The following is a 14,134-nucleotide window of genomic DNA, read 5'->3' on the forward strand; positions in this document are numbered from 1 at the left end:
TCGGCCAATAAAGCAAGATGAGTGCCGCAACCCCAGAGTTGGTCACGACTGGACCTAATGGTCAGGGGTCCCTTTACTTTATGATTAGATACACAGAAACATGTTTTTTTTTTACAGCTAGCTTTATTTGTTTTGCTAAGTCAGTGAGCCAACTAACTGTGATGACTTCAAGACAAAGGTTTTACAGATCTTTCATATTGACTACAAAGATACCAGATGATCGGAGTTACAAAGGCAGATCAAAGCATGTATTCTGGCATCTGAAGTGCCAGCTTCTCTATGGAACTGTCTACAGTGATGAATTACTTCAAGATAATGCCACAGACAGAGTCATTATGCAAGTATCCTCATTGACCTTGGTGGGCATTGCTAGGTGACACTACTTAATGAAGGTTAAATGGCCCAATAACTTGCACGTGTTCTTGACCAGCGCTTATTTCTCTCTTACGCCTGGGCATGCAGCCTTGGTAACATCGAGATCTAGAGTCATATGCATTGCACACCACAATTTTGCACTGTAGATAAACTGTTGACCATTTGAAGTTGGGTATAAAGCTGAAGCGGGTGACCCTCTGTCTATAAGAACCTGTATAGGTATAATCTTTAACACACCTGGGGAAAAAAATGGAGAAGGAATGATAAGCAATTGCAATTTTGCCCAATAGACACATTGTTGCAAAGCCGTATTCCATAATATAATGCATTTCTGTATGCTATTTTCCAGGAATACACACATTTATATTCATACTTGACCCCAATACAGTGGTGCCTCGCAAGACGAAATTAATTCGTTCCGCAAGTTTTTTCGTCTTGCGAGTTTTTCGTCTTGCAAAGCACGGTTTCCCATAGGAATGCATAGAAAATCAATCAATGCGTTCCTATGGAAACCACCTTCAGACCAGGTCCGGGGACAGTCTGTCCCCTGACCTCTTCTGAAGGCCGGGGGGGGGAAGCCTTTGCTTCCCCCCGCCTGCCTTCCCGTGACAGCGGGGACTTCTCCGCTGTCCCAGGGCGATCTAAAAATGCTGGCAGGCGGCAGTGAAGGTTTCGCTGCCGTCCCCCAGCATTTTAAAAACCCCGGGACAGTGGAGGACTTCTCCGCTGTCCGGGGCGATCTTAAAATGCTGGCGGGCGGCAGCGCTGCCGCCCGCCAGCATTATAAAATCGCCCCGGGACGGCGGATGAATTCTCAGCTGTCCCGGGGCGATTTAAAAGCCCCCGGGAAGGCAGGCAGGGGGGACAAAGACTTTTGCCCCCCGCCCGCCTTCAGAAGAGGTCCAGAGGGCTCTCCAAGCTGCGCATAGCAGCCTGCTGCCCCGCGCGAGGGGCGCTCTTAAGCAGAGCGCCCCTCACGCGGGGCAGCAGGCTGCTATCCGCAGCCTAGGCGGGAACTCTTCTGAAGGCTGGCGGGGGAGAAGGGCTTTTCTTCCCACCGCCAGCCTTCAGAACAGCCTTCTGAATGTTGGCGGTGGGGAGGAAAACCTTCCTCCCACCGCAAGTCTTCAAGACAGGTCCGGGAACAGAGGAGAAGCGCTGCGCACCTTCCCCTCTGTTCCTGGACCTGTCCTGAAGGCTTGCGGTGGGAGGAGGGCTTTCCTCCCCACCGCCAACATTCAGAAGGCTGTTCTGAATGTTGGCGGTGGGGAGGAAAAACCCTCCTCCCACTGCAAGCCCCGGGAACAGAGGAGAAGCCCTTCGCGCCTTGTTCTCTGTTCCCGGACCTCCCACCGCAAGCCTTAGGACAGGTCCGGGAACAGAGGAGAAGGCGCGCTGCGCTTCCCCGCTGTCCCCGGAGATTTCCCTATGGGCTTTCGTCTTGCGAAGCAATCCCATAGGGAAATTCGTCTTGCGAAGCCGCTAAAAAATCAGAAAACCCTTTCGTCTTGCGGGTTTTTTGTTTAGCGAGGCATTCATCTTGCGGGGCACCACTGTATGTGCATTTTGTACACCATAGAACTGCACTGAGAAATTTAGAAAAGGAAAGTGGAAAGATGAAAAAAAATCCAGGGAAAGAGGTAGGAGCCAATCATGGCCAAATACAAGGTAGAATCTACAGAGACAAAATAATAAAAGGATGGCTGTGAGGAGCTTAGAGTCCTGGCAGGATAGAGCCAGCTGAAGTGAAAGTTTGACACAGGGTCTCCCCCCCCATGTGTGTTTTCTAATAATTGACCCTGTCCAAAGTATGCAGAAATGTTTGTCAGCTTATTCTCCCCCTTACCCATTCTGTATTAGAGTATGTGTTGTAGTTGTGAAGTCATGAGGGCTAGGCGAAGCCACACAGGTGTCTACGAAGAATATTTGCCTCCGATTACAGTTAGAGATTTCGACTTCAAAGTTTTTGTTCTGGTTCATCTTCATAAAGTAGGGCATGGAAGCTACTTGGTGTGCGAAGGAAGGTGAGTCATAAAATAAGAATTTCATATGGAATAATCCACTTTGCTTTCGGCCTTCTTCCGTGGATTCCATTTCATCTATGTTGTGCGTCAGTTCCTTCATGGCTCTTGGCTCCATTTTGCAGATGAAGATAAACTGAGGATTTACACCAGTTCCACGGCTGCTGACAGTATTGGAGAAACTGCTAACCCCTCCATTGTTCTGTTAAAGCATTAGATTAGACAAAACACATGGACAGTAAGTTTAAATATACTGTAGCAAATGAAACCAGAGTAAAAACAAACCAGGAGCTATTCAACAAAGCATAGTTTCCTGGTTCAGATTAAACAGGAAACTACAGTTAATGGAAGACGTATTAGTTAGGTCATTCATGAAAAGAGGAGTGAATGGATTGTATGCATGTCCACAAGCCTTGTTCATACATGGCTTACAAAGCCAATATATGATAATTTGAATGCAAAGGGGCCCCAGGGGGTATAATTTGGCAACTGTATTATTTTTTGAAACTCACATTCTTAAAGTTACCCAAATAAAAGCTATCAAATTATACCAATATGTCTTACGATCAGATATACACTTCCTTACCTCCCGTCTTGTCCCGCAACCATCATATGGTATATAGAATATAAATTCGTCTCTTGTAATCTCAGGTTTGCAGGCTTGGTCACTCAAGTACAGATTGCACTCAGAGCAGCCTTTTGAAGTAAGGTATTCTCTGCCAATAACTGCCTTCATGTATTCGGGCAAACATGCAAGTGTTACTGGACAGGGGAAGGGGGGAAAAATAAGAAGTATTGTTGGATACTATAAGCAAAGAAAATAATAATGTAATGTTGTGTACATGCACATATGCCCATCGGTTAAAAGAAACATTCTCACAGTACATTAGATTTCCACTAATTCCTTTCTGTTGTAGCCTATGGTCACTTTATATTGTTTTTTTCAATTATAGTGCTTTATTGGATTGTTTTTAGATAATTTGGTTTTATTTCACCCAGAGGACCTTGATATTTTGATATATGCAATTCTTATATATTTGTTTAGCTTTTTTGAGCTGTGAGCCATATTGTAAAATATAGAGAAGTACAACATCTGAAGGACCATTAGGTTCCAAACTGTGCATTAGTCCAGCAGGTGCTGGTTAGGTCAGTTTGCTTAAAAAGGAGGATCGAACAGAATTCTTATCCATCTCTCTTCCCGGCTATATGTTCTTGTAAAGATTATTTCAGTCAACAAGTAGAACCACCTTCCCTTTTCATACTTCACCATGGCCTCAAGCAACAAGGAATGGAGAAGAATGAGAAGGCTAATTTTGAGGCCTTAGGTAAGAACTATACCTGGATTCCAGAAATGTTCAAAACAGGAGGTTTTTGAGTGGGTAGCATTTTTGTCACTGAAGGAAGAAACATCATGGTCCAAAATATTCTTATTTTGCCAAAGGCCCACAAAATGTCTTAGTGAAATATTTATAATACATTAATTAAAAAGCAACGATATCATTTTTAACATTACCAGGATCTGTAGTTGTATCATCCACAGGAGCTATGAAAAAACAAAGATGTTGTTGATGATAATGATAATGATGATGATGATAATATTTAGACCCCACCCATCTTGTCGGTTTCCAACACATATAAAAACATAATAAAACACCAGACACTAAAAACCTCCCTTCAGATGTCTTCTAAAAGTTGGATAGTTATTTATCTCCTTGATAATAGAAGATAACATATAAAGACTGTTTGTTTATGACATTGTTTTAGTGCAATATATTTTAGGAGTGGTACCTAAATGGCTCTCCAATACAAGAGTTATTCCATGGTCAAAAAGACCAGTGTAGGCAGCGGTTTCTTGACAAATACCAGGCATTCCTGATATTGTGAGACAGCACATATTTTCAACTCTAAAAACATGCATGTCTGAATTATTTGTATATCACAAAAATATTAATTACCTGCTGTAGTGGTGGCTTGGGGGGCAGCCTTTGCTGTTATATAAAAAAGGATTGAAATGAAATCACTCATTTTTTAAAGTTGCATACATATTTTCAACATATTAAAAGTTATGCACCACCTGCTTTTTTTTATGCTGCTCATTGGCAAATTCCTACCTGAAAAACCCACTCTACAATGTCCACAGAGGTAGGATATTATGAAATCACGAAACCTCATGACTCATAATGCTCACCTTAAATACAAGGAAAGCATTACGTCCTTGAGATAAGGTCCTCTAGGTTCCTCATTTGGCTTGCAGAGTGGTTTGGTCCAAACTATGGCTACCTATCAATCACCTGACATCAAGTGATGTCAGGTGTGGAACAGATAAATCCACAGAACCAAACGGAAAAAAGGAAGAATCAAACAGAAAAGGAATAAGATTCTCCCCTTTCCAGCCACTGGTAGAGTTCAGCACTTTTTAAATCCAAGATACGCTTGCAAAGGATGGGAGAACAAGTGCACTCCCGATTCTTCCTTTCAAGGTGAGTCACCTGGCATCATGTAGCATCAGTTGATTGACATGTGAAAGGCTTCACTCATCTGTTAACATGGCCTACAGGAGGTGGGGATCCAGCTCCCCCATCACTGCTTTGAGCAAATGACAAGATGGTGTCTTCCCACATTCTGTGTATGGAATCCCACTAGATTAACAGTCAAATCTTACTTCAACACTGGCAATGGGAAAGTGTCGTCCACCATACTGAAGGGCCTACTGAGGGGGTTCAAGGCAGACTGTGTAGTAATCTGCCAACATTTCATTGCTATTCCCCACCCCTCAGCATCTACTGCAGCTAAAGGCTATGCAAAAATAGATTGACAGAGACCAAATCAAGTATTCAGATGCCTCTGTAACCATTATTGCAGATAACAACTTTTAAAATGTAATTTGAGACATTGATCTCAAGGTGTCACATATTAGGAAAGGGAATGTTCAAACCAACCTTTAAGACAATTTGTTTGTTGTATACCAGTCACTTAGGCATTAACAGATCTTATTGTTATCCATTATCCAGAAACCCAAGTTTACCTGAGCACATGACAGCAGCATCTTCCCTATGAACACAATTATGTATTCCCCAGCCTCTGTGGGAGCACTGACTCAAGCTGTCTTCATTCCCAGTGCAGCGGACATCATCCATAAGAATTGGGCCTGAGCCTTCACCAAACTGCGCCTTTCCTAGTGCCGAGACAGCGTCTCCACAACCAAGCTTCCTGCACACAACTTGTGCATGGGTCATGCCCCACAAATCGTCACAGACTGTCCCCCATCTTCCGTTGTGAAAGATTTCAACCCGCCCTTCACATGCATGTCTTCCATTGACTAGTTTCACAGCTCCTTCTAGAAAGACAAAAGAGAAGGATTGTTTGCAATGGTTAGCTCTATATAAATTTTGCCACATGTGCTGCTCATTGGACAATTCCTCCATGGGAAGCCTATTCCATAATATCTTCATGTTTAGAAGAAAGATTTAGGATTTTATTATAGAGAAGGCGAGGAGCCTCTTACCTGTTGGAGCAGGAGTGGTCTGGACTGGTTCTTGAAAAGAAAGAAGAAGAGGAGTAAGTAGAATATACTTTCACTGGTATCAACATTGTAAATAGGACTGATGTGGTTTAAAATGTAGCAGTAGATGCTCCTTATCAAGAAAAGTAGATTAGATGAATGTCATGGGTGGTTCTTGTATTAAGAAGGGTGAAGAAGGTGGAATATAGCAATCCAATTTCTGCTTCAATTAGGGCGATGTTTTAGTTACCATCTTTAGTGGTATAATGTGAACAATATTTCTTTTAAGGTTTTTTTACACAAATAAAATGGTAAATGGGTGACTACAAGTGGGAAGTACTGTAACTGCATTTAAGTGCCTATCAAACCAGTGATTGTACGTGTTACCCAACCAACAGCATTTTACATATCTGTTCAATATTATGCAGATAATATAATTCCTCAAGAATTATTTTGTAATATATTCAATTTTGGTTATTATAAAACAGTGTACTTTCAATCTAAATGGTCTTAAATGGTCATTGCCCCCTCCCCAGTGATGTACACATGTTTGGAACAAGTCAGCTTGGTGAACAAATACAGGCTGTCCTGGTTATTTGGAACAGTAATGGCTCAGGGTTTCAGCTCAGGGTTATAGCCTGAGCATGTTTTGCAAGCTGGCCCACTGCAGACATGCGCAGAGCACGTCGGCTCCTCTAGATCCATCTTTGCACCTCTGGCTCTTCCGATGTTGCTGAACTACAACTCATACCATCCCTGGCTACTGGCCATGATTGCTGGGGCTTATGGGAGTTGTAGTTCAGGAACATCTGGAGGGCCAAAGGTTCCCCACAATTGGTCTGTGTCAGGCTTGCTCAACCTCGGCCCTCCAGATGTTTTGAGACTACAATTCCCATCATCCCTGACCACTGGTCCTGCCAGCTAGGGATCATGGGAGTTGTAGGCCAAAAACATCTGGAGGGCCGAGGTTGAGGAAGCCTGGTCTATGTCCATTAATTTTTAAAGGAACTATCAACCTGCAATTGGAAAATACCTGCGCAGATGACACTAGCATCTTCACTGCGGAGGCAATTATGTACCCCCCAGCCTCTGTGAGAGCACTGGCCCAAGTGCCATTCATTCCCAGTGCAGGAGACATCATCCAGGAGGATTGTGCCTGGACCAGGACCAAATCGAGCCTGTCCTGGTGCTGCGATAACAGGCCCACATCCAAGCTGCCTGCATACGACACTTGCATCAGTTAAGTCCCACGCATCATCGCAGACCGTCCCCCACCTTCCATTGTGAAACACTTCAATCCGTCCTTCACATCTGTGTCTTCCATTGACTAGTTTCACAGATGCTCCTTAGAAAAAGAAGAGAGAAACATGGGTTCACTACTAGTAGATAAAGAGGCCCAGTCACAATATCAGCATATGGAGCAAATGTTTGTTGCCCATCTGAACTGACATAACCATCCCATTTAATTTTGCTTTTCAGTTTTTTTGGGGTGAGTTGGGGGCAGTGCTTTTTTCTGGGGGATGCAGGGGTACATATACCCCCTAAACATTTTGTGAATCTTTGTACTTTTCTCCATTTATTTTCCCCTATTTGAACTATAAAATGGTGATTTTCTTGAGTCAAAATGAGAGTACCCCTAAAGATTATTTTTTTTATAGAAAAAAAGCATTGGTTTGGGGTGAGGGAGATCAGCAGAGAAGTGCCAGTTGAATTGACTGCACAAACCACTGACATATTTATTAACGTGGTAACCAGAGGCATTCTGGCGATAGGTTAGAGTAAAAACTGGAGGAATCCATATTTCACCCATACAATCCCCTCTGAGGGTGACAGAATGTCATCAAGTTCTGTTGCCCCCAGAGAAACTTGCTCTGTTGCATTCAAACAGTGTGGCGGTAAGGAGCACCATGCGCTAGACACTCCAGGTTGTGGGCAGCTAGATAATTGGTTCTGGAATTTTTTTAAAAAGTCAAGGAAAAACATAGTTAAATAGACAGAGGCAGCACTGCAGCTCATGGACCACCTTGCAAATAACTTTTGTTTTTTTCATCTTTTTTTTAACTTTCATATTTCTGATTTTTCAGAATGTCCCTTTAAAATCTGCGCAGGAATGGGATGGGACAGACTTAATTCCATCTCCAAGCAGAACTGGGACGGACCTGGCTTTTAGAGGGTCATCAATCCCTAGCAACTGTAGGGATGGGTGGTAGCATCACTGAGAAAAGCACCCTTGAGTGAATCATGTGCAGCTGCCAGCACCTTTATTTCCAAAGAGGTGGCACGGTGACATTGGGGGTACGGATGGTGCATGTGAGATATGGCATTTATACATTTATAAATCATTTTGCATTTGTGGGCTGTGCATTAGTCAATTCATCCACGAAAATACCTATTCTACAAAGCCTGCATAGCCAAAGCTAACATTTAGTGTGATATCTCATGAGGAAGCTGAGGTATCTCTTACCGTTTGAAAGTGTAGTTTCCTTGCTAATTGCAGGTCCTTGAAAAACCCCCCACAAAAGATGGAGGAGAAGAAGAAGAAAAAAAGAGAAAGTAAGAGAAATATTGTGAGGAACACAGTTTTCCTGAAGTAATTTTTACTGTAGTAAAAATAGAGTAAGTTATGTAGTTTAGTATGCAGTAAAAGTTACTCCGTTTAGTACAGAAGGAATCAATGGTTAAAACAGACTTATACATACAGAAATATAGATGCATTTAATAGATTTAAATGCCAGTTTGAATCTGTATACTAAAAACTAGAATTTAGGATTATATTATAGAGAAGATGAAATGTCCCTTACTTGGAGTAGGAGTGCTCACAGTTGGTACTTGAAAAGAAAGAGAAAAAGTGGAATAGCAGAGTAAATATAACTTCAGTGAAATCAAAATTGTACATAGAACATAAAACGTAACAGAATATACTTCTTATCAGTGACAGCCAGTCATGTTTTGCCACCTGAGGCAAAACCAGAATGTGCTGCCTCTTGCCCATCTATAGTCCTGCCCTGCCAGCCCCCCACTTCCACCACCAGAACCCCCCCCCCCCACTAGATGAGATCAAGAAACTTTCCACAAGGCCTTGGCACTCATCTTCTCTGCCCCAGTGGCTGGGAAGAGAAGCAGCAATACTGCACAGCAGTAAACCTCCCTCTTGCCAAAGCCTGGCAACAGGGGAATGTTCCAGCAGAAGTGGTGTTGTGAACTAGGTACCGCCTCTTGCACTTCCGCTGGTGGAAGCAGTTGCTTCACGTCACCTAATAGGTGGGCCAGCTCTGCTCTTTATAAGAAAGTGACTACTGTGAGTGCTTTGGTTCTTTTGTTTTTGTTCTTAGCTACAAAGCCTTAGCCTACTGGCTTGGACATCATGCCAGCCCTGTATGGCATAACATCAGTGTTGATTATTATTATGATGAAGACTTTGCAATTTGTGGCATTTTGGGTTATGGCCCCAACAAAGAGTGTGCCCTGCTGTGTATTTTGAAAGTTTTCCAATGGACCAAGTCAGTTTTCTTTGCCTGGTGTGTGTTCTGGAGAAACCCACGAAACATCATTTGAAATATTGATCACAAGAAATTAGATATTAGAATAGGGAATGTTCTTTACAATTGCTTTCTTGCATGAAGCCAGCAAAGGCAGACAAGGCATGAAGCAAAGGTAATTCCCTGACATCAGTCACTTTCAACACAATCCTATACATGCCTACTCAGATATAAGCCCCATGGACTTCAGTTAGACTTACTGTACTCCCAGAGAAGTGGATATTGGACTGAAATTTTATATACGTTTTCACTAACCAGGTGCCGACCAGATGTTTTGGATTATAATTCCCATCATACCTAACCATGCAACATGCTGGCTGGGGGTGACAGAAGTTGTAACCCAAGATATGTGGAGTGTACCAGGTTGGCAAAGGCTTTAAAGCCCTAAAAGGCCTCGGTCCAGTATACCTGAAGGAGCGTCTCCACCCCCAGTGTTCCACCAAGACATTGAGGTCTAGCGCCGAGGACCTTCTGGCTCCCTCGCTGTGAGAAGCCAAGTTACAGGGGACCAGACAGAGGGCCTTCTCAGTAGTGGCACCCGCCCTGTGGAATGCCCTCCCACCAGATGTCAAAGAGAAAAACAACTTTTGTTGGAAGCCGCCCAGAGTGGCTGGGGAAACCCAGCCAGATGGGTGGGACATAAATAGATTATTATTATTCTTATTAATATTCTATCATGCTGCAATCAAAGAGTACCTGAGCAAATGACACCAGCATCTTCTCTATGGAGACAATTGTGCAATCCCCAGCCTCTGTGGGAGCAGTGTCCCAAGCTGATTTCATTCCCAGTGCACCTGACATCATCCATAAGAATTGGCCCTGAGCCTTCATCAAACAGAGCATTAGCTGTTGCTGAGCGAGCGGGCCCACATTTCTGCTGCCTGCACACAACACTTGCGTCGCTTAAGTCCCACTCATCGTCGCAGACTGTCCCCCAAATTCCATTGTGGAGTACTTCAACCCGTCCCTCACATCTGTTTCTTCCATTGACTAGTCTCACGGTGCCATCTTAGAAAGACAAAAGAGAAGCATTAGTTGCCTCCCACTGGCAGATCAAACTCTATGTAATAGACATATATAATCTGCATTTACTTATTTACCAATTCCTTCATAATAAACTTATTCTACAATACTGTATATCCAGATTTAATATTATGTCTTGGAGAAGAGGAAACAACTTATATCAGATGAAGGAGTAGTTTTTTTTTTTTGCAAGGCTGGTTTTTTTGACAACAGCCCATAGATTCCCTAACCCACTCTATGGTACTGATCATGCTTGACCTGTCACTCCAAAAAAATCTGGAAGGTCCAGGTTGTCCACTGCTGTGTTACAAAATCAGGCACCGCCAAATGTAAACAAGATAACCAGGTTGTCCGTCTGATGTATTAAAACTATTTTTTAAAAAGTTTCACAAATGCATACAAGATGAGAAAAACATACCTGGCAAAGCAGGATGGTTAGCTAGAAACAACAAAAGAAGAGGGGGAAAGGACCAAATCAAATACTACGTTCTTTGAAGAAATTATTTCCAATAGCAGGACTAAAAACTACTAAGGCTGCAGTCCTATACCCATCTGCCTTGAATTCCCTTGAATTCAGGAGGACTTACTTCTGAGTGGATAGGTGTAGGATTGCACTGTTATTAAACTGAATTATGCTGAGATTAAATTTCTAGCTGAAGGCTTACCAGAAGTAGTGGACGCCTTGGTGCTAGGCCGAGGTACAGGAGTGGTACTCAGAGGTGTCAGTGCTAGTTGAAAGAAAACAGTGAATTACAGTTACCCAGGTCATATGCTTCCTCAGTTTTTTTATCCCTACAGTTAATATTTGAAATAGAAAAGCATCTATTCAGTAGTTCAAACGGTTAATTATTTCAAACAAAAGGAAAAGGGGAAAAAAGGATACAAGAAAAAAAACACACCTTATATATTCAATACAATGTTAGCTTATAGCAAAAAAAATTAAAATGCTTTATGGAGTAATCCTATACAAGAGTTCAGTGGGATGTAGTTATACACTATACCTTTAAAGTATATTCTTTCCATCTGGCAATTCTAGGCACTATAGTTCACACCACACAGAGTTACAATTCCCAGTAACTCTTAAGAAATTATAGTCCAGAATTCTTTGAGAGAAAGAATGAGCTCTGAATGTGCTTTAAATGTATAGGGTGTACAGTCATACTCTTTGCTAAGTGGTTATATAGGTTTACAGTGCAATCCTGAACATGCTTGATAGTGAATTGAAAAAGACTTAGGACAGCTGCATTACGTTTTTGTGCTTTTTAAAAGTGTGCTTTAAATGCATTATAACACTGTGACACCAGATGGTGCTGTAGAATTCCGTTTTTCGGCAATTTCCCATTATGAGGTGTACAATGCGTTTTCCTGAAACATTTTTTTGATGTGTCTGGATCCAGCTTTACTTTTAGGTAAAAATACTTTGGCAGGCACTATTAATTACCAAGCATGAAGACCCTCTAATATTATATATTTACTACAGTTCCTATGCTTATTCACTTAAAATGATGAATTATTATATGACTGGGAAAAGATTTACCTAATTTAATTTAATTTAATTTAATTTAATCCAACAGCATCAGGAGGCCAGCACATTGACTCTACCTGGATCACAGCCTATTAATGGAATGTGCTATAATTATAAAATACCTGGTGCCGTTGTTGTTGGATTTCTTGCTGGAGCTGAGGAAAGAATTATAATAGTATCATAGATAAAAACAAACAACAAAAAGGAAATACAGACACATTTGTGGCTTCCACAGCCTGTTAGGGACTAATCTTGTTTCATCCATACTTTTGTATGACTCTAGAAACAAAAAATCAATAGCATTTTATTGGTTTCTAGAGAATTCTTCTGTTTCCTTTTCAGGTTTTGACTGCTGATATTTACCAACATAGCAAAATATTGTGAACTCAACTAGGTTTTGCTTTGTGAAAAACATGCATAACAAGAAGGGATTTTGTACTTGGATGCCAACATTAAGATGTATGAGTTCTATTAAAATAACTTACTGTGACATTATGTGTACCATTCAGAGAGAACTGCTTCACTGGTGTGCTGATACATGATAATTCATGCTATCTATACCCATCAGAGTAAAAACCTCAGTGAGACTTACTTCTGAGTAAACGTGCATAGGCATTGCACTGTAGAAAAGATTCTTCCATAGTGCTAGGAAGATGGAACTTGTCCCATCAAACCCTAGTAGTGCTAATGTTCACATTCAGTTGGGAGAGAGAAGGGACCAATTGGGCAGAGATTCAGCTTCTGAGAAAATACACCTGCCAATATATTTTCTGTGGGGGCATAGGTCTCCCAAATCCCAGGTTTCTTAAAACCCATTTTCATGAAAACATGATATTGGGTTGGCACTACAGCCCCATTGAATATAAAGGTTTGGGAATTCCAGTTCCCCTAATTTCTAGCCCTGTTCAGAAGAATGGGCCATACATTTGGTCAATCTCCTAGTGTGGAACACGGCCAGGCCAATTAGATTTGCCCCCAACATTGTTCACTCTGAGTGGCTCCTTTTCCTATAATCTACACATACAGTGTGAACATCTGCAGGGCGGGGAGCCTTTACTCCTACTGTGCCATGCTTCCTATGTATAAGCTTTATGTGTGGATGCCAGGGGATGGGTCTTCTTGGGGTGTGCAACATCCAGGGATTGTCTGGTTGTGTGGCCTTCCTCATGCACTGATAAAACGAATGAGCAATTCTTCTGTAAAGGGGTTCTCAATTTCATGGAGATGGTCTTATATGCAAAAGAACAACAACAAATCATAATGCTCCCAGCTTTCAATTAATACTCACTACTTATAATGGGGCTCCCTGTAGTATAGGAAACATTTCCTAAAACAATGAAAGAAAGAATTTAAAAAAATATGAATTTATACTGCAGAGAGGTTCCTTGCAAATATTATTACAATATGTAATGTGTGAAAACCAATAGAAATGTACATTACCAGAGCAAATGACACTTGCATCTTCCTTATGTTTGCAGTCATGGACTCCCCATCCCTTATGGGAGCATTTCTCAAGAGAAAACTCATTCCCTTCGCACTGTACTGCATCCAGGAGGATACTGCCAGAGCCTTGGCGAAAGTGGGCACTTAGTGGAGCTGAAGTGGCTTCTCCACAACCAAGTTCTTTGCACACGACCTGAGCATCATTAATGTCCCATTCATCATCACAGACGGTCCCCCACTCGCCATTATGATAGACTTCAACACGACCCTGACAGCTGTTCTCTCCATTCACCAGTCTTAGGGAGAAAGGGCTTGCTGATGTTCCCAATGAAGAATCATCTGCAAAAGTTGAGGAAAAATGCAACCTTTTCTAATATATAATACTGACAAGTGTAAAAAAAATTGTTATAACTTCACATTAGTTCTTACCAGTTGTAATGCTCTGTCCTGTAGACTGTGGTGGCGGAGTTCCTAATTTAAATATATACAAGATACAACGCTAAATGTTTAAATCTTTGTCTACATATTTATTTCAGTGGTGTTGACTACAGTAGTCAAATTGCAGTCAAACATAACTAATGCATGAGTGCTAGTTAATGCATGAAGGTGTTAAAACCACAGAGCTGTTTTCCTAGACTCACTTAGGTCAAAGAAGGATGTGAAGCTTCTTCTCTTCCTTTCTCTCACTATTTTCTCGCCACGTAAT

General features: G+C 41.8%; 2 protein-coding genes across 2 annotated transcripts in view; both read right to left on the reverse strand.

Annotated features, from left to right (window-relative positions):
- Positions 1-105: 105 nt before the first annotated feature.
- On the reverse strand, positions 106-11,210 carry LOC310844506 (scavenger receptor cysteine-rich domain-containing protein DMBT1; the record flags this gene model as incomplete). Its single annotated transcript, XM_083738608.1, has 13 exons — positions 106-612; positions 2,222-2,598; positions 2,983-3,158; positions 3,910-3,939; positions 4,352-4,384; positions 5,422-5,733; positions 5,902-5,931; positions 6,932-7,243; positions 8,363-8,398; positions 8,700-8,726; positions 10,134-10,445; positions 10,879-10,899; positions 11,126-11,210. Coding segments are annotated over 13 exons (1,980 nt in total), but the record flags the coding sequence as incomplete, so codon positions are not given.
- Positions 11,211-12,096: 886 nt separating this feature from the next.
- DMBT1 (deleted in malignant brain tumors 1) overlaps positions 12,097-14,134 on the reverse strand; it is a gene marked incomplete at its 3' end in the record, with an annotated part of 86,249 nt that continues 84,211 nt past the window's right edge. Inside the window, exons 47-50 of the mRNA XM_083738610.1 lie at positions 13,858-13,899; positions 13,426-13,767; positions 13,274-13,312; positions 12,097-12,140 (exon numbers count right to left, since the gene is read on the reverse strand). Coding sequence (XP_083594736.1) covers positions 12,097-12,140; positions 13,274-13,312; positions 13,426-13,767; positions 13,858-13,899 — 467 coding nt within the window. The remainder of the gene's footprint in view (positions 12,141-13,273; positions 13,313-13,425; positions 13,768-13,857; positions 13,900-14,134) is intronic.

The sequence above is a fragment of the Podarcis gaigeae genome (assembly GCF_964106915.1).
Source record: "Podarcis gaigeae genome assembly, chromosome: 5".
Classification (NCBI taxonomy): domain Eukaryota; kingdom Metazoa; phylum Chordata; class Lepidosauria; order Squamata; family Lacertidae; genus Podarcis; species Podarcis gaigeae.